General features: G+C 30.1%; 4 protein-coding genes across 5 annotated transcripts; all 4 read right to left on the reverse strand.

Annotated features, from left to right (window-relative positions):
* Positions 1–170: 170 nt before the first annotated feature.
* Positions 171–4,732, reverse strand: LOC131671323 (general odorant-binding protein 83a-like). Of its 2 annotated transcripts, XM_058947674.1 has the most exons (7): positions 4,714–4,732; positions 4,141–4,530; positions 1,273–1,354; positions 1,117–1,205; positions 856–970; positions 652–722; positions 171–585 (listed from the first exon to the last, which is right to left on the reverse strand). In XM_058947674.1, exons 3-7 carry the CDS (start codon positions 1,346–1,348, stop codon positions 565–567), a joined length of 372 nt encoding a protein of 123 aa, XP_058803657.1. In that variant the 5' UTR covers positions 1,349–1,354; positions 4,141–4,530; positions 4,714–4,732; the 3' UTR covers positions 171–564. The 2 variants fall into 2 exon arrangements, with proteins under 2 accessions (XP_058803657.1, XP_058803656.1); XM_058947673.1 differs by lacking the exons at positions 4,141–4,530; positions 4,714–4,732 and adding an exon at positions 1,587–1,700 and having other exon boundaries at positions 173–585.
* A 3,126-nt stretch (positions 4,733–7,858) lies between these two features.
* Positions 7,859–9,539, reverse strand: LOC131671347 (uncharacterized). Its single transcript, XM_058947710.1, has 6 exons — positions 9,412–9,539; positions 9,163–9,244; positions 8,993–9,081; positions 8,790–8,904; positions 8,652–8,722; positions 7,859–8,584 (listed from the first exon to the last, which is right to left on the reverse strand). Exons 1-6 carry the CDS (start codon positions 9,505–9,507, stop codon positions 8,567–8,569), a joined length of 471 nt encoding a protein of 156 aa, XP_058803693.1. The 5' UTR covers positions 9,508–9,539; the 3' UTR covers positions 7,859–8,566.
* A 3,266-nt stretch (positions 9,540–12,805) lies between these two features.
* Positions 12,806–14,935, reverse strand: LOC131671349 (general odorant-binding protein 72-like). The gene is made up of 6 exons (XM_058947711.1): positions 14,798–14,935; positions 14,646–14,724; positions 14,376–14,464; positions 14,203–14,314; positions 13,928–14,001; positions 12,806–13,238 (listed from the first exon to the last, which is right to left on the reverse strand). Exons 1-6 carry the CDS (start codon positions 14,861–14,863, stop codon positions 13,221–13,223), a joined length of 438 nt encoding a protein of 145 aa, XP_058803694.1. The 5' UTR covers positions 14,864–14,935; the 3' UTR covers positions 12,806–13,220.
* A 3,041-nt stretch (positions 14,936–17,976) lies between these two features.
* Positions 17,977–22,159, reverse strand: LOC131671364 (general odorant-binding protein 19a-like). The gene is made up of 11 exons (XM_058947725.1): positions 22,068–22,159; positions 21,829–21,907; positions 21,675–21,766; positions 21,499–21,613; positions 21,366–21,430; positions 20,546–20,620; positions 19,590–19,668; positions 19,183–19,271; positions 19,004–19,115; positions 18,854–18,924; positions 17,977–18,714 (listed from the first exon to the last, which is right to left on the reverse strand). Exons 1-11 carry the CDS (start codon positions 22,131–22,133, stop codon positions 18,697–18,699), a joined length of 861 nt encoding a protein of 286 aa, XP_058803708.1. The 5' UTR covers positions 22,134–22,159; the 3' UTR covers positions 17,977–18,696.
* Positions 22,160–25,471: the final 3,312 nt, after the last annotated feature.

A 25,471-nucleotide genomic window follows, 5' to 3' on the forward strand; every position in this document is an offset into this window, starting at 1 on the left:
CTAAATTTTTAAAAATAAAACACTGTTTTATACAGAACCATAAATGTTCTCTATAATAATTACTTTAATTATAGAATTTTATCGACTTAAAATTACAACTTGATCTTCAAAAGAGAAATATAAATGAAGATCTTTTATCTTACTTTCATTTATAGGAATAATCTATAGAAAATTTGACATGCTTCCAAGAATGATACGAACATCTTTTAATTAGTAAACTTTCAAATCAACATTTTGATTAGTATTTACAATTTTAAGAGAAAATACCTATATAAAATGCAGTTCCATCGACATTTCAAAATATTAAAATTATATATAATCAGACTTAAAATTATGTATATAAATTACTATGTAACATTCAAATTTTTTACTTTTTAAGTAAATTGTTCACAAAATATTGAGTTGGCAATGTTTACACTTACAGAAAACATTTACATAGATACATCACTTTCATCTTGGTGATTGTCAGCTATTACATTTTTGTCAATTTGAGTCTTGAACATAAAATTCGAAATATGTTAAATTTTTCTCTGTATAAAATATTTTTTGTACTCCCGTAAAAAATCATGACGGTAAAAAGTATAGCTGCAAAATGTTTATAGATAATTAGACAAATAACGTCAAGCATAAAAATAAATCGCTTCGACTTACAGATGAATCTTCGTTGTAGCCACAGACAACCATGTTATAAGCTAATTCGCAGGGGTCGTCTGATGGAGGTACTGTAAAATATATTTTTATAACTTTCATATTTATCCGATAAACGTAGATTATATCATTTTAATTGTACGGAAAAAAGTTTATGAAATTTCTTAATGAAATCGTCGAATTTTAAGTGATACTAATATTACAAACCATTATCCACACATTTTTTCACTACTGCTTTCATTCGAGGAGCTAGATCTTCCATTATTAACAAATCGATTTGCTTATTAAGATCACGTAGAGTAAATTCTCCTTTTTTGTTCATCTGCAACCGTACATAATTTGTAATTTAATTAAGAGTGACATCTTAACTCGCGCATCTAACTAAACGAATAGAACCAACGCCAAGGCAGTTAACGAATAATATCATTTATTTAAAATATTTTATAGGTCATACTGACAATTACTCACAGCTTTTAACATCACTGAAAGACACTTGAGAAAGCACATAAGTGGCCTTTCCTTTGGAAACAATCCATCTTTTGTACCAGCAACCACTGCTGTTATTTCAATCAAAATGTTAATCTATCGACATTTGAAATACATTGTATGTTACGCATTAATTACCATCCGAGACTCCAGTTTTCGTTTTACAAGATTTGCTCATTGGTTTTAACATATCTTTGAGACCTTCTAAGTCCATTTTATTCTAAAAATAATTTTTAAAAATCATTTAAAAGCAAATAAAAAAGTACAAGTTGTAAAGGCACGATAATATAAAAAGAATAAAATTTTTAATAAAATAGTATATATATGAGAAGTCGTAAATTCGAGGTATTATATTTTGACACTGCAAAATTTATTGTTGAAAGAAATAGTGCAACACATTTTTTTATAACTCGATGGACTTTTCCCAAAAAAATTGTTCACGAGAAACTCACTCCGCCTTCAGTTGATTTAAAGAGCATTCCAATCACAAATAAACAAAATACCAAATGAAAGTTCATATTTAAGATAGATTCTCGTGTGAGCACACGACACCTTTGTTCCGTCTGTTAGCCCATCAAACTTGTCAAACATTATTCGGGCATTAGCTTTTATACTAGGATGTCATCAGCGAGTCAGCAAAATTACAAACGTTTTATTATCAAGCGAATGATTGTGCAATCAATCATGTATGTTTTGAGAAATGTGTCATTAGAGAAGTATTGACAGTTTTCAAACTGTCATCATGCTGCGGAATTTAGCTCAATCTGAATTTCAAACAAATTTGTCGGTATCTCTGCAGTTACCATTTTTATTATACACTTTTTATCGAAAAAATTATGACAATTAATAATAAATTTCACAATATATTGTAACTTTTTAAAGTTCAAAATAATTATGTTTGGCCCAAAGTAAAAGAAGCTTCTGACCTCATCTTCAATTTTGAGTTTTATGAATTAATTTTCAACTTAAAACTACTCGGAACATCCATTTTCAAAATCAATTTTATGCTTTACATAGTTAATTTTAAAATTTGAAAAATATCCCTATTGGAATTTCCCACATGGGATACCACATGGGATCCCACATGGGAACCTACATGGGATCTTATGCGGGATCCCGCATAGGATCCCATGTGGAATCCTTTCCGGGAATTTAACAGGATTTCCACATTGGTTCCCACATGGGATCCCAAAAAATTCAGAAAATCTTCTCAATCCCACATGGGATCCCTCATGGGATCCCACATGGGATTCCGCATGCGGTACCAAAACAAAATTATTGATATAAGCGTATTTTCATTGATAATACCTCGAATAAATATTTTCAACATGCAATAATACTAATAATCACAATTTTAACTCATTACATTTTATTTTCTTAATGAAAAATCGAATTACAAATTTATTATTCAATAGTATTAAGTTGGAACTTATATCACTTTTAATATTCATAAGCTTTAATGCAGAAACCAAATAAATTGTTTTTCTTTTCATCTTCGTGCGTCTTGTATGGCGTAGCCGATATGTCGCTTGCATAATCCTTTCCAAGTCGCTGCCATAGCTCTAGTAGGATCGATGGCGTTGCAGCGTTTCATTAAGAGAACTGTAAGAAGAATAATATTAATTGGAAGCAAAGATTAACATAGTTAACTTTAATAGAATAACAATATTTTTATAACCTTTGATAATGCGTAATTCTCGACGGGACATTTCTTGTCTTTCTTTGTCATTAACTACTACCGTTGTTTTTATCTCAAAAATACATTTATTTGCCAATTCATGTGGTTGAAATAAACGCTTCAATAAGAACCTCAAATATTTCGACGCAGATTTTCGTTGTTTATTTCAACCACACGAATTGGCAAATAAATGTATTTTCCGTCGAGAATTACGCATTATCAAAGGTTATAAAAATATTGTTATTCTACTAAAGTTAACTATGTTAATCGTTGCTTCCAATTAATATTATTCTTCTTACCGTTCTCTTAATGAAACACTGCAACGTCATCGATCCTACTAGAGCTATGGCAGCGACTTGGAAAGGATTATACAAGCGACATATCGGCTACGCCATACAAGACGCACGAAGATGAAAAGAAAAACAATTTATTTGGTTTCTGCATTAAAGCTTATGAATATTAAAAGTGATATAAGTTCCAACTTAATACTATTGAATAATAAATTTGTAATTCGATTTTTCATTAAGAAAATAAAATGTAATGAGTTAAAATTGTGATTATTAGTATTATTGCATGTTGAAAATATTTATTCGAGGTATTATCAATGAAAATACGCTTATATCAATAATTTTTTTTTGGTACCGCATGCGGAATCCCATGTGGGATCCCATGAGGGATCCCATGAGGGATCCCATGTGGGATTGTGAAGATTTTCTGAATTTTTTGGGATCCCATGTGGGATCCTATGCGGGATCCCGCATAAGATCCCATGTAGGTTTCCATGTGGGATCCTATGTGGTATCCCATGTGGGAAATTCCAATAGGGATTTTATTGAAAAGTTATTACAATTATAATTGTGGAGGAACTATGTTTGACCACATCAAACTTATCTTAGAATTACTGATTTGATTGGTTAATTATTGTACAAAACTGTAAAAATTATATATATTTTTATACAGGTGAAAACTCAAAGCTGTATTTATAATCATATTTGATTTTATAAACCAACACACGCTGAAAATAAATATTAGACATAATTAATCAGACTATAATACATTGACTGAACTTAGAGTTCAACGTATTTTTTGTTATATACACTCTTCGCTAGTTCATTGTATCGGCGGAGTTGCAATTTAAACTACGTACGTATACTTTGTCATTATACATCATTCGGTTATATATGAATACTCAATACTATTATTCTAGTTCTATAACAGAATAGGTAAAGATTACTTAAAGTACATTAAATCGATTGATACTTTATAAACGAACAATGCTGGTAATAGGTATAACTACAAAGAAAAAAATAATGTATAGAATAACATACTTTTGCATAAAATTAGTTGTGATAATTGCCATTGATGGGTCCGTTTGGTAACCGCATGTTATCAAATCAAACGCATATTAGCAAGCGTCATGAGATTTTGTTACTGTAAAATTTTCTCTCATTCGTGGTACCAATTCCTCTATTATTACTAATATATACCAAGTTGTTTATTAAAATCCTTCCTCAGCTGCAAAATATATTTCAGAATGGTATTTTTCAAGTATATTATAACCTCACACCTTTCAAGAAAGGTAAACTTCTGCTGTAGGCGAGTAGGCATGAGGATTATACAATTTTTTTATTATACTCCAACTTGTTCTTCAATAGTTTTGCATGTTATTTTGGTTTCTTTGAACAATTTTATTCCAGCCTTTTTTATTGAATATAATGCTGTAATCATAAGAACAAACAAATTCATAGCTACTTGTTTATGTTTTTTTATCAAAAATAAATATCATACTTGAATAACAATACTTAATATTATTACAATTATTATTATATACTTATTATTATTATTATTATAGCTACAACGTCAAACAGGTATGCTGACAAAGTATATACGTTAGTTTATACCTGAAATAAACTAGAGAACGATGTGAAATCACTCATCTACATCGGACGAGTAGATTAATACGATTAATAAGTAACTGTTACACATACTGTATATAATACAGTATATATATATATATATATATATATATATATATATATATATATATATATATATATATATATATATATATATATATATATATATATATATATATATATATATATATATATATATATATATGTGTGTGTGTGTATATATGTATATATGTATATATGTATATATATGTATATATGTATATATATATGTATATATATATATATATAAGTTTAATTATATAATGGTAGTTTTATCTGTGTTGTATCATCGCTTATGTCGCTTATTTCTAAGATATTGTACTTTCGTTCAATTTCGTTTTTTAACATTAACATCATGCGTTGAAATGTTTGCGATGGTGGAAACAAAGTTCGAATAATCTTCATAAGACTACTCGTCGGGCCCGTCAGAAAAGCAACAACACAGATGTAGCAAAGAGTGAACTTGTGAATCGATGCTCATTTTATGATTTATTTACGTAGATTAAAGTAAAATCGTCACACTTTTAGAATGGAATTACATGAATTTTTCGAGTTTCGAATTACAGCTAAACACTCGCAGCTTTTAACACGACTGCTAGACAAACAACAAATAATTATGCCTGCCGTACACTAACCATCATCTACTGTTCATTATAATTACCGTCCGAAGCTCCAGTTTTCGCTTTTCAAGATTTGCTCATAGGCTTCTACGTACATTTCAATCCATCGATATCAAATGTTTTCCGGAACGTCACCGATATTAAAGTACTACTTCAGCCGGACAGCTAGCGAACTGCAATCAGAACAATAAGTGTCCCGGAAAGAGATTGTCACTTCCATTCGTGCAACTGCGTCGGACCATACAACGATCTTTTCAAAAACTCACTGCACGCTCGATTAACTCACGAGTATCAGTTATCGCCGTGTAAACTTTCACGCTCAAATAGAATACTCAAACAATCATCACACCCTGACACTCTTCGCTTGTCAAACTTCTTTAACGTCATTCACGCATAAACTTTTATACCAGGACATCGTCAGCGAGTCAGGACTATTCGCCACTTCCTAATGAAGTAGGAATCAAAAAAATGATACATAGTCACTTTTTAAAAAACTTAACTGTCAAATATTACTATCCAAATCTGTTATATTATCTCGCGTTGCGTCATTTTTCGTATTTAAACAAATTTTAAAAGCTCGACCGTTTCGCTTAAATTACCAATTTCATTAATGCGTGAGCCGAGATTCAACGGATTGCCAAATGTCTACGGGTGGTGATAAGAACGTGCTCACAAATAGATTTTTAATATTGCTTGTCGACTTTATTTTAATTTTTCATTTCAAGTAAAGAAGGTCGAAATACAATTGACATTGCAATATAATAAATTTAACCCTTTTTCGTCTCTTATGTATGTTACATATTCATTCTCATATACTCTGCGAGCGAGTATTCATTTAAGAGCACTTTCAAAAAGTTTTTAAAATATCGATATGTTAGCTAAAACGTGATATGAATTTTAAGTTTCAAATCTTCCCGCCCTCTTCATTTTCTTTTTTGTATTACTTTACGTTAATAGAAATTTCACGATATTGGGTGACGTGATCTGTCAATCACGGGTAATTAGATCGGAGCCTTAAGTTTGCTGAATATTTTGCCTATTTATACTATTGACAATCTCCGGCGTTTCTATTTCTTTACGCAGGGCCATACGTGTACACTGTACACGTATTCGTACGGTCGTTGTTCCTCGTAACGTTTTGCCTACACATCTTGTAGATTTTAAGACAGTCTCGCTTTAACTTTCAACGTTAAATAACTTTGTTTATATTATTTTTAATGGAAAACTAATTACCCTACCTGCTAAACCTTGTCTACATACACTTTTCAATAGTATCAGCTCAAATCTCAACTTGTATTAGTTTTCAGTGAGTAATGTAAACGAATTACGTTTAGTATGAAAACAATGTAGAAACATGGTTTCCAATGGATGGTACAATTAGTTTTTGTTTATCAAAAATAGTAGAAAAAATGTAATTTTATTCGTTCATTGAAGCAAAGGATATGTTTTCCTGTTAATTCTGAACAAATCTGAGATGAGCTTATTTTCCAAATGGTATATTAAATTTTTAAGAAATAACATTTTTTATTCGTAACAATATTTCTACAAAATAGATGGAAGCTGATAAAAAATATAAACTTGAAAATCGTCGTAGTTTCTTCACTCTATACCGTTTTTCATTTAAAGGGATACTATTGCAAACGTCAAAATTTAGATTGAAACTGTGTTATGATGATATTAATGAAAACGTGGATGATGCAGATTCGAGCGGCGATAACCCAAAAATATCTGCAAAAGATCACATTCTTTTTCGAAAGAAAGATGAATTTCAATTCATACTCCAAAGCAAAATAAAAGTAACAAAGAAATAAAGTTCGAGCAAAAATGATAAAATACAAGTAAATTGATGAAGCTGTTAAATGGGAGAGCCGCGCGTTTCATCCTGAGCCAGTTCGAGGGGCTCGTCTGGATTATTCAGACAGACCCGTGGCTACCGACGTCGACGTCGCAAATAATTAAAAAGTTTGGGATACGCTACAACGTATTCAAAGGACTCACCCGACTTTGTTCCGCTCGCGTCGCTTCCTTGGCGATCCTTCTCGTGCGTCACGCCTATAATTCGAACAAAAGACTATTTCGTCGAATTTTCTCTTTGTTACGTTCCTTCGTGAAAGCCCATGTATTGTATTAACCGTACTAATATATAGAGAAATAACTATTGCCAGAATATATTACTCGCAAATTGTATCATACCCTGCTACAAAAGTTCCATTGAATTATATTCAAAATAATTCATATTCAATGGTAATTAATCATACTCAATAGCAAAAAAGTGAACTATTATCAATGAACTCCAATAGTAATTATAATAAATAATAAAACTGACTATTAACATCAATAATATTTAATTGCATTGAATTATATTTTATAAATTTGAATGATGATTCAACAGCACAACAATCCGATGATATTTTATTGAATCTTCTTTCATGGATTCCAATATTTAAACGATGCAATAATTAACCCAGTCAGTGTAATAATATTTTATTAATTTTAGTAAATGGTACAAAGAAATTGTCAATTATATTTTATCGAATAGTTTTATCAAGAACCTTTATGATGATTCAATACTATAATCACCCAACCCAATCATATTCTCTTGAATACTACGAGTATTACATAGTTATTTGTAATAATTGTCTTGGCTCGGTCATATCCTTGACTGTGACATACTCTGCTTTTGTGAACACACTTCTTACAAACCATGCACATTCTTTACTTAGCGTCGTATCTACCACATATCATGAAACGAAAGAGCTGTGAAATATATTTTTGAGCGCCACAGACGGAAACAAACGGCGGAGGCTGACGTTCGAAGTTAAAGAATTCAAAATGTAAGTTTATTATTTAAAATTTTACTCTTTAATTACGAGAGAACGTTCTGAATTATCACGAGTTACCATTTCTATTCGTATCTACTGAAATGAAGACGCACATACAACTGATCAGGCTTGACTACAATATGAAATTAAGGATTGGTTCAGCGGTTCTTTCTTCGCATATCTTTTATGAGATTCCCGATAGCCCGTCATAGTATACTACTGATACACTCGTAGGAACACATATGCAATAGATTTTGTTATTACTCTGTTTGAGGATATAAATTTCTACAATATACAGTAAGTGGAAAGTAGTAGTGATGGTAGTTCTTTCGATCGACTGTCCTTTTTAGATCGTAACTAAGGTAAAAAGTACAACTGAAAGAAGAGTAGCGAATGCAATAAAATTCTGACGTGAAGTTCGTTTCGAACGTGAAAGCCTTACCTCGGGATCGATGTTGTAGGAGCACACCATCATGTCAAAAGCAAACTCGCAAGCATCGTTAGATTTGATTACTGCAAAATATATTAATAGGCTATTTAATACGAGTTACTCGAATGGTTGCACGGTAACGATGCAAACCTGTTGCTAGACAAGATTCTAGAATTTCTTTTACTCGTGGTACAAGCTCGTCTGCTATCAGCATGTTAAGCTGCTTATTGATGTTCGATATCGTTAGTTCTCCTTCCTTGGTCATCTGTGAAAGTGCCGTTCGTTAGCCATAATCGCTGACAAAACGGCGATGCACCTCTTTGTCAGTGCCGAAAATAAATAGTTTTACTTACGAGCTTTAACGTCACTGCCGCGCACTTAAAATAGCACATGAGCGACCTGTCCCTCGGCCATAATCCGTTCATCGTACCGGCGAGCAATTCTATCATGGAAATTAGAAAGAAAAATGATGGCTCGCGTCGATTCTCATCGACCATCGGTGCGCTTTCAAGCTTATAATTACCATCCGAGAGTCCGGTTTTCGTTTTGCACGAACGACTTATTGGCTTTAGAGCTTCTTTTATCTCCGCGATATTCATTTTTTTCTGAAATTTTTTACGGCCGTTTAACGAAATCGAATGTGAAAAGCCCTCGGAGAACTGTTTTCGCTCAGCGCAGCACGGTATTTATAAAAAACAATGAGAGACTTATCTCCAATGAAATATAAATTTTAGACTCGCGATGCCTCCAGACGAAGGCACGCACAACTTACAGCGCACACCATTGACTCGAAATGCGTACTGGTCACAACTAAAATAGCTATAGCCACGTGAACCTTCATCTTTGATTGGACTTGAACAAACATCATGCCTCGTCTATTTCGGCTTCTCAATCAAACTTATTTAACACTATCCAGGTAGCTTTTATACCGGAATATCAAGTCAGGAAATATCCAAACGTCTCATTAGGAAGTGACGAATTGTGCAACAAATCATCTATGCTTTAGGTGTATTCCTCGAAAAATGAATGTATATCTTGTAACTCCGAACGACGGAGCTTTTCAGTAATACAAGAATTAGGACATTTGGCTGAGTAACATTATTATTATTTCTCGTGCGAAAGTCTTTCAATGCTACAACGTTACATTTCGTGTAGAATAAGTGACCGTCCGACAACGTGAGTCTTGAAATGATTTTAAATCTCAATCAATTATAAGTTTATGCTTTCCCGAGCTGCTGTTCAATTTCAAGAGTTGATATCGGGGTAAAAGAGTAACGGAAACACTCTGTCCCCCTGAATCCGTTCGAGCAACATTTATTCGACAACATCAATAGTCCAACATTTCCATAATGTAAACAGTTCCCCTTACCGAGGCTATAAACGTCGTGCAATTTATCACGTTTGCAAATGACACAATAATAACAGTTCGTAAGACACACCAGTTTCTGAGAAATCCTTAACTATACAGTTCGCGACGTGAAATTACATTGCATGGATAAAGATTTTCCACCTCGTATAAACAAATATCGACGAGAAAATCATCGAATATTATGAATTAAATTATTTTAATTTAAATGTTATGTCTATGTTCAAAAATGTATTAATCATTTCTTTATTATATTAATATTGAATCTAATGTACACTTTCATAATTCGTTTAGGTTATTATTGTCTTGAACAGAATTTAAAAAGTTGATTGTTTAGTTTCCTATAGGTTTCCGCTGAATACTTTGGGAAGACTTCGATACTATTGAGATGATCGATCGAGAAATTAACCCACTCCTGGCATTGTGATAAAAACTTTTTCCAACATTTTTGGAAAAATTTTCATTACCGTTATTTAGTATGTATGTTAAACTGTTTATTGAAATTTCTCAGCGTAAAGTTTTACATTTTTTGGAAATATTATTTTAATAGTGAATTAAGTTTACTTACTCGTTCTGTTTCCTTTTTTTCAAGAAAAACCTGATTAAGTAAACCCGTTTATTGCGACTTCGTTTGGTTTAAGTGATAAAATTCAATTTTAGTATCTTATATTTTTGAACGTAAATCATGAACAAATGTTGGAAAAATTGTAGATTAATAAGCTTATTCATGACAATATCGAACGTGATTGAGAATATTAATAGAAAAAAACTTTCAACAGATTACATTATTCAAAAGAATGAAGAATAACCGTAAGAATATTTTTTCAGATAAAACAATTAAACGTTCTATCATGAAATAATTAACCGCCTCGCTGGTTATTTAATACCTCTTCGAAAAGTGTATCAGTATAGTTGACATGAATTTAGTATGAATTGATCGAATTATAATAGAAAATAATCATTATTTAAACAATCGAATATTAACAACTTTTAAAACTTGTGTTTTGACTTCGTATATTTTATAATTTTAATTTGAATTTCGTATAGAATAACTTTTCCCTGGTGTAATTGTTTTTCTTAACTACTTCTTTATAACTCTCCAAATAAATTATTAAATGTCAGACGCCAGAAAAAAATCACACACCTATGATCAAATTAAAGTTAAGAAAGAAGTAGAAGTTTATATTCTTTCTTATCTTGTTTCTCAACTTCTCATTTACTTTTATAATGAAATTATAGTTATGAAAGGAGCAAAATCGAATTGTAAGCTTACTTATTTTGTTAATAGTTAATATTTATCATTATTATTGTTATTACAATGGAAGAAACGTTTGGAAAGGAATGAAATCTGTGAAATGTTGACAAGTATGCTCTTTCCTAGTTAAATTATGGCATTTAAACTTTGCATGACATATATCGAATCAAAATGAAATAAAAAGAAAAAAAAATGGAAAATCTTTAAAGGATTAGTAACAAACACACATTTGCTTGCGATGCCAGCACGAAATATTTGACCTATTTATTTTATAATACCATAATAAATAGTTGAACGCTGTTTTTTATTAGCAGAAGTTTTACCATATGTTTGCTATTAATTTGAATCTTGTATCTCTTTCTTATATAATTGGTGCGCCCCTGTCCGCCAGAAACCTATAACTATATATTGCCGTCGGAGTATTGCAAGTTAACCTGAGTGCAATATGTAGCCAGGTGGGAGCCATAGTTAATTACCATCCGTTTCTGCGTTTTGAGTTGACTTACGTTTTCCCCCACCAGCACCAGAAAACCCGTTTATGAAGATCCAGCACGACCAACCCGGCATGGTCTAGGGAGTCGCCCGCATCAATATCAGTTTAAATATAAAGAAAATTAAAAAAAGTCTATATATATTTAGAAACAAAAAGAAATACAGATAGTTACATTCTCCTTGTAGCAATATGTGCTTCTAAAATATGTTGATATAGTGGACAGATAATAAAATTTCCTTTCTGAGGGTTTTTTTCGTCCGCCATGTGCGTATGGTTTAGAAAAAAGATTTTTTTCAAACTACTTAAAATCACATCTTTTGTTATCGACTTGAAGCAAAGTGGAATGAGAATCTATGACCGAAATTTCGCTTGCGTACTTCGACGGATAGTGCGTCTATATTCGTTGGTACTGCTGTGCGGAGTAAAGAACAACTTTCTCAACGGTTTGTTTGATGTTATAGAATAGTTTGCAAAGTCACAAAAAATTAATGACTTATTAAAGAAAGCGATTGGCTTTATTCCAGATATAAATTGTATACACACAAACATACACTATAGGACTTTGCTACGTGTAGAGAACTCATTAAATAATTAAATTAAAATTCATTAAATAATTGTTTTTCACATTTTGTCAAAAATAATATCGAAAAATATCTTTAAGTCACAAACAATACAGAACAAAATACAGAAATTGCATTCTCAAGGGGTCAACGCAGCACATAATAAGATAATTACCTTTTTGGGCAATATCCTAATTACATCCACAACCCTAATAAATTGTAGAAACGTTACAGAAACCTTCGGTTCCAAAGTGATCTTTATTCATTTTGTCAGTCTTCTTCTTTCGTCTAATAGTAACGTTTCCTTACTCCTGAGCAGACTCTCATTTTAAGAAAGTAACTTTATCTACTAAATCATGCCAGAGTAATCAATATATTTTACCAATATTACAATGATCAGATTAAATTAGGCATTGAAAAAATAAGCAAAAATCGAACAAAATTAAACATAGTTTTATTTATTATTCAATCATTAAAGTATAATTATGCAGAAAAAATAAAACCACTAAAATTATATGCAAAATGTAAATTAACATTTATAATCGTATGTTTATAATCGTAGTAAAACATTCGTTCGCATCGCACCAAAATGTTCTGTTGTTATTGAAATAGTAAACCATACAAATGTCGGAAAACGAAAATACAGATTTGCTAAGATATCGTGAACAATGTAAAAATGACGAGAATTAATGAATTGACAAACAGATTCATTACACACATACAGAAAATAACAAATTTTTCACCTGTGCGATCAAACTCATTGATTGATTTAAGAATCAAAAGTGATAAAATAATCCTGACTCAAAGCTTCCACAAAAGAAGCAGTAAATGGCTGAGTGAATCTTAATTCACAATAGCAGTTGTAGCGGTAAAGCGTTCATCTTGATCGATGCCTCGAAAACCCACGTTATGGAAAGAAATAAAGCTGGAAAGGTAAATAATTTGGTCATTTTATTTGTAAGCTTTGTAAAGACACAAGTAAGCTTATAATTTTTCAAAAATTTCAATTGAAGGAACTTGACAAGTGGAATGCAAATTGCATTTTTACAATTCTTTTTACGTAATTCATAAATCTAACATAAAGTTTAATGTTGAACATTACATAATTAAATATATTATATTTCCCGATCAATTCAAATAAATGCTAGCTTCACATTTTTTTGAAATCCTTAAAGTGATTCAAAATAATAGAGTACTATATAAATCTATTACTACAGCATTACAACTTTTTCTTAAACTTATAAGCTTTTGAATGAATCTAACATAAATTATGAACATCGTAAAAATATTAATTTTTTGGAGGTATGACTTCTTACTTTTTTAATACTGAAAATAATTTAAATAATTTTCTCATTTGAAAGATTCTCAAATAAATAATTGCTTTTTAAAGCATTCAGTAACTCAGTTTAAGGAGAAAATTGTTCAGTTTTAGTAACAAATTACTTATTTTGAGCAATAGTCATCGCTCAATAACTTTCGGAAATCATTTATGTAAGTAAATTTTTTACGGTAAACGTATTTTGTTAAAATTTTTGTTTAATCACTTTATATATGATAAAATATATCCAAAATATTAATTATGTAAAATAATAATGGTTAGTAAACTGAACATACCGAACTGTCTGATTCGTAGAAGCACTTGGATAGTAACCAACTTTTTTCACACAAATCTGATGTTTTAGTATTAGCTGAAATGAAAATAATATACATGACTTATATAATTTAGATTTTTCAATATAATAGACATTTCTTCATGCGTGAATCATTTGGATCAAGAAATAACTTTGACCAACTTCAATGCGCTTAAAGATGAAGATGAAAATATTTGTCGAAACTTAAGAAAAATGCAAAGTGTCAATTATCTAATTATGCTTATCAAATGTTATTACCCTTTCCAAGACAATCTTCAATTATTTTCTTCATTTGTGGCACATATTCATCTGGCACCATCAAATCAACTGTTTTGAAAATTTCTTTTAGTGAAAGATCATCATTTTTTATCTGTAACGATAATTATTGATTAAAACATTCTGATTAGCTATATTTTCATGCTTAAACTTACAACTTTCATCATGTTATATATGCATTTTGTAAAACACATTAGCTTTGGATCGCTGGGAAAGTTCCCGGATTTAGTCCCTTCAACGATGTCTAAAATAAATTTTAAAAGGATGAATGAAAGAACTAGGAAAAGTCTTGCTAATGGATCAATGATAGATAAATAGTAAGCCAGATTTTCATAAAAAAATTTATCAATGGGGATTTTTATGAAAGTAAATAAATATGATATAAAATACAGAACAAAAAATTTATAAAGTAAAGGCTGTCTCACCTGGATCTACACCTGTGACTCTTAAACATTTGTTTTTATACGGTTTCATGGTATTTTTGATTTGGTCAATAGTCATTTTCTTTAACAGAGAAGTATTTTATGTATAATGATTTTTATTGATTTTTTTGTCTTTCATTGAGCACAACACTTACAGAATCGACAGTCTTATGCATAATAACAATTATAACTAAAGTTACTGTCGCATTGAGTAGTTGCATTTTAGTTATTTAATATTCCTCGAGCTCTTATTTACTCTCTTGTACGCATTAACTGGTAGCATTTGAAAAAATGCGCTTCTTATGCTTCTATTCTGTTTTATACCAGTATTCGATAAGCTGAATTTTCTTAGATACGTAACGTTCTAAATGTGCTTTGCAAACATCTAATTGTTCTCTTCAGAGCCACTAATTTTAGAAAACAAACACATACTTTATGCTGCCATCGTTGACACGTATGAAATCAGTTTAATTAATGGAGGTAACTGCTAGTTACTCATCGATTACAAATTTCATGGTGTATTTTATGGTATAAAAATATTCGTTGGAAAATTAACTATAAAATTGAATATTGTATCAATTTCAGTATAACAAATTATTGTTTTCGACGAAAATTAAAGAATATTCTTTTCATATCATTAAAAATATTAAGTGCCCTTTATAGTCTTATTCTGGTGACGTATGTTTTCCAACAAGATAATACGTGTTTGGATACATGTTTCTTTCTGAATCAGGATATAAATTTCAGACTGATAGTTACATAAGTAGTATCAAATTTAAACAAATTCAATTAAAATACTTAAAAATTGTATTCTTATTTATGATTTCTTTTCTTGTCGGTAATAAATTGTTATTATTTAGTTACTTATTTTGAAAGTATTAAGGAAGGAAAAATAAGATACAAAATTAAATAACATTATTGTACGTATGCACGAAGTCATTTTTAACTTGCAATTTCAAAAACATATACTTCAAGATTATCTCCCGGTACTAAACGAGAGAATCTTCGATATTTTAGAGGTCTTCTGTAGCGTTGAGCATACCGCATTCATCAAAACAACTCAAGCTGTTGGTTTACCATCCCTAATGATGCCGTATCTCTAGGATCTTTACGCTATAAATGCTGTCACATCATAATGGATCCCCGCCTTCAACGACTTCACCTATAGAGCGATAGCATGAGCCGATGACCTAGCCCTGCTAGCTGAATCTCAAATCTATCTACAAACTATCTCTGAACGCGTGGTTTGGAGCTCAATAACGCTAAGTCACATACCGTGTCAATCTTGGGTCTACGGTCAACTAAGAAAGCCATCATAGATGCTAGCAGGACGTTCTGCATCCATGGTCAGCCAATGGTTTAAGCCATGAAGACACATGGACCTATCTCATGGTTGGCTTTACCGCCCAAGGTAGAGTATGGTGGGGGGGGGGGGGGGGGGGGGGTGTACACGCACCATGGGAGTGCAGTGACCACTGTTATATGCTCCCTTGGTGCATATAATGTACTAATTTTTATGAAGTCTGTTCGTGACAATCTCTGTGTGTACCAGTCGGTACAACTTTTCCGCTGGCCGGATTTTCACAAATTTTTTTTTATATGCTTGGAAATCTTAAAAGATAGTTGGAAATTTGCTTTTTAGTCGATTTATCGACAACAAACATTTTTGCAGTTATTTTTCTGCAAAATCGTCAAAGTATGGTAGATGATTCATATGAAACTACTATGCGCAAGTTACTTTTATATTTGGTATAACGTGCCTCCATAATATGTAAATGACATTTGTCAGAAAAACTTCACCTGCTTTCTGTTAACAGAAAAAAGAAACGCAGTCGTCCATAATCAAACCTCTTACCCTAAGTTTTTTTACGTTAGGTTTGATATTCTACTGTTCAATAAATTTACAAGAGTTTTTATCTATGAAAAGCGAATTATATAAGTTATGGAGAAAAAAAGTTTTACGGTCAATTCTTTAAAAATAGAATCCTTCTTTGCGATTCCGTATTGTATAAGCCCAAGAAAGTAATAGCAATAAGCATTTACTAGAAGAGGCAGACTTGAAAAGTTAACGATTTAGTTGTTGTAAAAGCCGCTCAAAAATTAAATTCCAAATTACTACACAGCTAAAATGTTTTCGCTATAAAATGTAAGTTTTAACGCTTACAACACATTGTTCGTCAATCAACTTTCCAACTACCTCAAGAGAAATTCTATAATCGTAACTTAAAAAAAACATTCCTTCCACTAGCTATTATAGAAAAAAGGAAAAAATGTTCAGTGAAACGTACGTTAGTCTGTCACTCTCGCTTTCCCCCTCTCTCTTTCTTTCACGCATACGCGCGCGCTCTCATGCACACCAGCCAAACACTCAGCAACTATCAGCGTGCACATCTTTCTGCCACTCCCAATTATTAAAGTTTACCTTAATACAATAAGTACTCGAAACCTCAGATATAAGTTTTAAAATAGTTTTTATATATTAGAATAACATGACGATGAGTTATTGCTTTGACGTTTTTATTATTAAACTAACTTTTAGATTTGTTTAAAAAATAAAAAAACGTACTTGCGTTGTCAAGGTAACATATATGTTTGTGTTTACAAATTATCAATTGTCTTTTAAGAATAAATTAATATTAATAAATAAATTAATAAATTAATATTCAAAACGATAATTTTAACATACCTCGATATCCTCGGATAAGTCGCCGTTGAATTTCGCTGTAACTTACCGGATAAACAACAAAAATTAACATTTTGTTATTGTTAGGATATCATTTGAGAACAATGACAATGCTGCCGACGATAATTTGACTTAATTACTGGCGACTCATTTTTTTTCGCACAAACTTTATATACAATTTCAGGTGAACTAATGTTAAAAACATCGATTTTTGGACGTTTATTGAGGGGACTTACACTTTAAGGACTCCTATGCAAATTGTGTGATTTACTTGTTAAGCCCTGTTTAATTTTTATCAGTGTTGCATAATGTCCGCGTGTATTATATAAGAAATATATATATTCATCAACATATCATTCGTAATATTTTGGTTTGATGTTCGAGGCAAATTTTCGCCGTCTCTCTTTTTCTCTCTGACCTTGAATTGTGATCCTGTAGATTCCAAATTGTTTCGACCACGTCTATAGCTTGATATCGCATCTATTTTGATCTATCCATTCTCAAGTAAATATATTAATTTCTTCAATTTTATTGACAATTAAATAAAAATAGCTCTTTTTTTAAAGCAAATACTTCGGCAACCTTCGGATCTATCGTACAAATATGAGCAAAGTAAGAAAACGTTAATTGTTTCATAATATTAAAAAAATATTTTCACTTTTTCAACAAGAATTTTTTTAATAAACATCAGCTTTGCTTATTTTCGTTCACTTAATCTAGTATATTCTGTTTTAATTACAAGTATGAGCAGAAAACCTTAACAGCTATGTTTATGTTCACTCTGCTATAATATTCTATTGATGCTAGAGTCAATATTAAACAGTGAAAATTATAAATTACATTGTACACATATAAATAACATTATAAATAAAGATATCGTCGTGAAACCATTTTATCTCAGAAAAGTCGTCGAAATAAACTTTCATTTTTCTAGCTATAATTTAAAAAATTTCAAATATGTGTTACACAAACTTATCACTTTCTTTACATTTCAATTCAATATATCAGCTGGCAGCATTTTTTACATTAATTATAAGAGATATCCGTATAATCCTTTTTTCATGCATGACTTAATTATATCTTTAATTTTTATTTTTTTATTAAACGTAATTTTTTGTTAATCTGTAATATAAACCAATTTGACAAATCAATACGAATATGAATAATAAATCTAGAAATTTTAATGAAATAATGGTTAGATATTTTCGCTTTAATTCTTATTAAAAAATTTGATTTTATACAACCCTAATAGGATATACAATTACTTATAAAAAAATGTTCAAACTTTATGTAAAAAGTATATTGCATGAAATTGAAATAGTTAGATAGATCATAGATGAACAAGTTGTAGGTCGATTACAGTTGCAATGATCACGGAAAAAAGTAGAGCTGAAAATAAATATAGATAATTTAAAAATTATAATAAAATATCAAATGAACTCTTTACTTCAAATGAAAATGTTAACGCATATGATAAACTTTATAAATAATTTGCGCATTTGTACATTACAAGTTAACAATTACTTACATTACTGTTAGATCGATAAAAACATCGGACAAACACAAAGCTGGATTCACATGCATCCTCTTTTGTAGAGGCTAAAATAAATCGAATTAAATTTAATAATTGAAACATACGGGTAGATAATATTTTCAAAAACTTTTAAAATTATGTTACCTTCGTTTCCGCAGTTCGTAATTATTGATTTCATTTCATCAACATACTCATCGGGCATCATTAAATCTACTTGTTGCATCATTGCATTTATCAAAATTTCGCCATTTTTTGCCTAAAATCACAATTGTATTTGTTAGTTATTTCAAATTTGCAAAATCCAGTAAACTACAGATATTTACCACTTTCATCATTTGCATAACACATTTACAGAAACACATTAGAGATCGTTCTTCCGGAAAATTACCAAGTTTGGTTCCTTCTACCAAGTCTAAGAATACAAATATTTAATTTCTAATATGGGCTTTTGTTTATGTATAATAAGAAAAAAAATTGATATAAATTAGAAGTCTACCATTATCTCTTTTTTAGTAAGAAAAACAGTTAATGTATTTTATTTGAAACAATTTGAAACTGTTTAAAAATACTTCACTATTTTAATTTTATATGTTTATTCAAGATTTTGATTAATATACTATTTGAATTAGACATAACAATACCAAGTTACTCTTATATGGAAAAGTTGTAACGCCTAGTAATAAAAAATAAAATATTAAAAGTAGCCCAAAATATATAGATTTCAACTTACCAAAATCTACTCCAGTTTTTTTCAGACACGAAGTTTTGAAGGGTCTTAAGGTATTTCTTATTTGGTCCATAGTCATTTTCTTAAAAATAACATATAATTACAGCTTAAAAATATGTTTTAACATGTAGGGGAAGAGGTGGGAAAGCGAAGTAAGAAAGCAAGATCTGCCATTCCTTTCAACGAAAGCAAATCAAAATTTAATAAAAATTAAGTCAAAGTATGCTTAAAAATTGTATATACAAAAATTTTTGACCTGGGGAAAAAAAATGTTTTTGGGCAAAATAGACAAGTAAAACTAGGAAAAATAAAGTAAAACAAAGAAAAATTTAATTATTTTCGTTATAATTCTGAAAAACATGATTATATTAGCTAATTTACATCCATTTATACACGTCTTATGTATAATAATCCAAGTGACAATATTAGTTATTATTATGTTTCAACTACTTTTATACCATAAAGGATATGTTTGCACTTTAGTAGTTTAAAATAATTAATTTTATGGCAATAGTATCAAATTTATGTGATGGATAAAAAAATATCGAAAATGATACAATTTGAATATTGCACGATTGAAAATTTTCTATGATAAAAAGCTAGCCCACTTGGCTGTACACCACTATGACAACAAATGATGTCGATAAACTATTGTTAATTCGAAGATTAGTTTACTGAAAAATCCGAAAGCAACGAGGGTTTTTTATATATATAATTCTATATAATAAATTTAATTCTGACTCACCTGTTCCATGCATTAACTATGTACAACGATATTCTTAAAATTTATAAAAATGCAGTATTCTAATGACACACTTGAAAGACTTTATTGTACGTATGATTTTTTCAAATAATTAAATAATAATTAAACAAAGGCAAACTACCCACGACGTGAAAATATTTGAAACAAAAAAATAGATGTTCCTCAAATAATCTATTTAAAGTCCAATCATACTTACAGCATTGGCAGTCTCAAGAACCAGTAAAATCAGGCTAAAAGTCGCTATTCGAAAGAGCAATTTCATTTTATTTTCCTTTACAATACACTTTCAAGTTTTTTATACATTTACTTCGTACTATGTCTACTTCTTGAGAAACATTGTCTCAATCGTTTTTTCGTCTTTTATAATAGAAGACATTTCACCAAGTAGCACTTATTAACATATGCAGGTATCAATCTTGTCAATTGTCTAATGGCATACTTTGCACTCCGTCATTCAGAAAATATCGTACATCCTGTAATGTGATATCGTAAAAGTAGTATAAGTTATTTTAAATGTCTTTGTAATTAGATTACCTTTTTTTGCATCATGCATTTAAAGCACAATTTATAACAGGAGTATTAACATTTGAATTATTTTATTAAAAGTCATTTATTTCAACATTGAAGTTTTCATTTATCGACTTCAGAATAAAGCATGTAAATACAAAAAGTAAAAAATAGTCTAATTAAGAATCTTTACCAGCACGAATCTTATAGTTGTAACAGTTGTAACAATTAGTAATATAAAGCGATGTTTATAAGAAGAAATTGAATTTTTGGAAAACTGCATTGATGGTTAGGGGTTCAATTACGTAAAATAATTTTAATGCTTTTCAAATTAATAAAATATGTGCTACAGTATTTATAAAAAAAAGCAAAAATGTAGATCAATTTCATAAAATCATTAAATTCATTTCAATTTATAAACATAAATTACCATTTCAATACAACAATATTTTACTTCATATCTGCTTTTAGATTAAAAATAAACTTCTTCATGGAAAAAAGAAGTTCACTGGATCTTTCTTGTAGGTGCAAATTGTATACCTCCACGTGTACTCGCAAAGATCAGTCATAATTGCTATAAAATTTAAAAGGAATAAATTGCCTGCAAATTGGATATGGTCAAATAAATTTTTTTATGTTTACCGATTTCGGAATAACATTGTGATGCAGCGGAAATAAGTTTGTCGGCAACGTCCTCTGATGCCATTGCTTTTATTTGTTTCTTTAAGACATTGAGATCTCCCCTGTTGCCTCTAAGCTAAAGCAAAAACGATCAACGTTCTCATATTTCCATAATTCAAACTGCACTATGTACTTACAGTTTTCATCATAATCATTACGCATTTCGTATAGCATTTTAATGCAGTATTCCCTTCCAGGAATTGTCCATTTCGTATTCCTTCGACCAAAGCTGCAAACCATTCAATTTTCACTATATTTCAATGCTATCTAGACATTTTTCTATGTTTTTACCTAGATCAGCGCCTACTTTCTTTGCACATCCCTTTCGGATACCGTTAGCCAAATTTTCCATCTGTGCTCTGGTCACGCCCTATTAAAGAAAATACATGCATACTTTTCAAAATTCGAAACAAATTGATCATTGTAGGTTTATTCACTGCTAGATCAAATTGAACCATTAATTTAAAATCATATTGCTATTAACCAAAGCCTTATAGATTTCAAGATATTAGCTAAAAATTAGTACTTACAGCATAAGTATGATCCATAAAAGCAAAAGATATTGCTATCGGACAAAGTATCACTTGAATTTTCATGTTGAGCTGAAGAAAAACACGTCGTTCGCGATTAACTTTCCGTTCGTAATTAAATTTCGATTTGTCCCGACTCCTCTATTTATATATGAAATTAAGCTACCTCATCCACATAAAAAATCTACAATTTCTGTTAATTATGCCTCTTTATTATCGAGAACACAATGAAAGGTCTAATTATACACATTGAAAGAGATTAAACTTGCAATGTATTGATGTACGTAGTGCAAATTTTACTTTACAAACAAATGGCATATTAATTATTACATATTTCTATAGATCTTTATAATTATACATTAATCTGGATAATTCTTGTTGTCATATTAATGCTAAATATGAAACTAAAATACATTGAAAACCAAGTTCTTTGTTATAGATACAATGAAAACGACTGAAAAGTTTGTTAACATATTCAGTAAGTCCTATTATTACATTGATGTTAAATACAAAAAAAAAGTTTGATAGCAAAAACGAACATTATGTTAAGGCAATCAGTTAAAGAGCATTCTTATGATTTCAAATCTAACTTGATACTATCAACAGTTAATAACATATTACAATAGAATTGAAATAATGACGATTCAAGAAAAACAATTCATCTGTACAATAAGCTTTTGAGCTTGGCCTATTCGATATTCACAAGTTATTACTCAGTTCTGGCCGTTGACAGATACATGTTATGATAAGCTTAAGTAATATTTTTCACTTGTCATTATTACTGGCTATACGGAATCGATCTGCGAAAAGTAGAGCAAGAAGCGAATAGCGCTCTTCCACGACCGCGATTCAACACAAAAATTATTAAAGTTTCAGCCCATTGAGATGAAGCAAAACTACAATTGCTTCAGGAATAAAAGTATGTTTGATACAAGTCATCCGACATCGCTAAAACTGTTACTCTATCTGTTCAATATTTTTGGACTTGTAACTTTTTTTATGGATACGAAACAGACGCACGGAAGCTTCGAAAAGCCTATTTTTGTGAGATCGCCATTAGCAATAGGCTACAATTTGATTTTTATTTTGATCGTCATTATCATAAACTGTTGGACTGTAAATACGTTATACACAACGAGATACAATAAAACCCTGTCATTGTTTCATATCATAGACTTTTTTGAAATTCTCTATGGCAGTTTGGTTTCACTTTTAATACTGACATACTATTGTTGGTACCAAAAGACTTCTATAGAACTTATGGATCAAATCTATAGAACAATGTCGGTCGCAAACCAGTTGAATAATAGACCGGCGAAGAAATCAACGGTTGTGTTCATTGCATTACTTTTAACTTTTCATATTTTCATATTCGTGACATTGTTTGTCAGCGGCATCCTATATTATAGCAATTTGGTATTTCTAATAAGTAGTGCTTCTCGGAACTTTGTAATTACCTGGCTAGTCTTGCAATATACTTTAGTTGTAAAAATTCTATTGGATGTATTTGAAAAATTAAACAGTGCGTTAGCGGATTTAGTGAAAGCTTCTACATCTGACTGGAAGAGCAGAAAATCCAAAAACAATATTTTAGTAAACATTAAACAGTTGCAATTATTGTCATCGGTACGTGACTTGCATTATTCTACTACTGAAATATGTCAAGAAGTAACAAGGTTCTATGGAATAACTATTTTATGCAGTATCGCCTACATATTTGTCTGCATGGTGGTATTTGCATATTTCATGGTTGATCTTGTGATCGAAAGAAGACTCATTGTATCTCAAATAGAGTACGTCCATATATTTCTATGGCTTATCTGTTTTACATCTTCATTTATTATACTGTCGCGATATGTTACGATAATTACACAAGAAGTAAGTCACAAATGATGTTTTTATTTAATATATAAGTACTTAATTCTTAAAACGACATCGTTTTTCGCTCATCTCCGTTTTATTTTTTTATGTAATTATAAAATATTATTTATATTATTATTATTCTTAATTATTATCTTTTTGAATCGTAGTTATTTCAATATTATTGTAAAATATTATTGATAATGTCAAGTTGATCATCATCATTTTATATAACTATCAAATATCTTTATAATCAGGATTCAATGCAGAGTAGTTTATCCACGATAAAAGAATAATTTATAAATTTATGTAAGTAAATACTATATAAAACTGTACATTCTAGATAGATAGAACTGGTATTATAGTTCATCAACTAATTCGGAATACTTTGAATGGTGAAATATTGAAAGAGGTATAACCCTTTTCATAATTATTCTAAAGCATGTTGTGTGGATTATTTTATTCATTGGTATTCCAAATAAGAAATATATTATTTATTCAAATAAATATTTTACAGCTCAGAGAATTCTCAACGTATTTACTTCACGTGAAGATACAATTTACGGCATGGGGATTTTTTTCATTGGATAGTAGCTTTGTGCAGTCAGTGAGTATTGGATTATGACTATTCATGACATTTATTTAATGATTTATTGTTATTATAGATATTCAGTTCTATAACAACGTATCTCGTGATACTTATACAGTTTCAGTTTGATTCAACTTCAACACCATTAAAAAGCAATGGTACTATAGTTAATTAGTGATTGACAATTGAATTTATATAATATGATAATAAAAGCAACGATTATCCCTTTCTGTATGAATATTTTAAAAGCTGTATTATAAAATGATAAAATTGAACATGAAATAATTATTATAACTTTTATTATATATTATGAAATTATACATTTTGAATGCAACATTTTTTTGAAGTCTTTTGTTTCGTACTATATTCTAATAAGTATCACGAATAACCACATTTTCACGCATCTAATATTATTATTAGTGATATGTCTAGAGCGTGCTCAAATTTTTTATTTTTTTTTCATATTTATTTTATTGGCGAAATTGAAAATACGAAAATTTGAAATACATTAAATATTCCCATGATTTGATATGATATAACCGACGATATCATTTCTTGGTAAATGAATATGCAGTTCGTTGTTACTCATGACTATAAAATGTTATTAGTAAAGTTTTAAGTTTTTATCATCCGAAGTTTTCTTTTGAAAAATCATTAAAAACGTTTGATAAATACAATAAAAACGTAATATAAGTTCTCAAACCATTATCATTTTCTATAAGCATATCCTTTGAGATATTAGTAACATACTTCGGAAGACGTTTACGGTTGTAATAAATGCATTAAAAAAAATGTTCTAATATTTTATGTAACTGAATAAAACCCAAGTCATCACATAACATTTTATCGTGATAATTTGTGGTTTATATCTTTTATTACATATTTCATTTATTCGAAGCTAAACTTTCGCTTAGAGCAAAATTGAATACATTTCTCTGTCGAGGTATCAGACGAT

The sequence above is a fragment of the Phymastichus coffea genome, unplaced genomic scaffold (assembly GCF_024137745.1).
Source record: "Phymastichus coffea isolate CEN01 unplaced genomic scaffold, Cenicafe_Pcof_1.1 PCOF00124, whole genome shotgun sequence".
NCBI lineage: Eukaryota > Metazoa > Arthropoda > Insecta > Hymenoptera > Eulophidae > Phymastichus > Phymastichus coffea.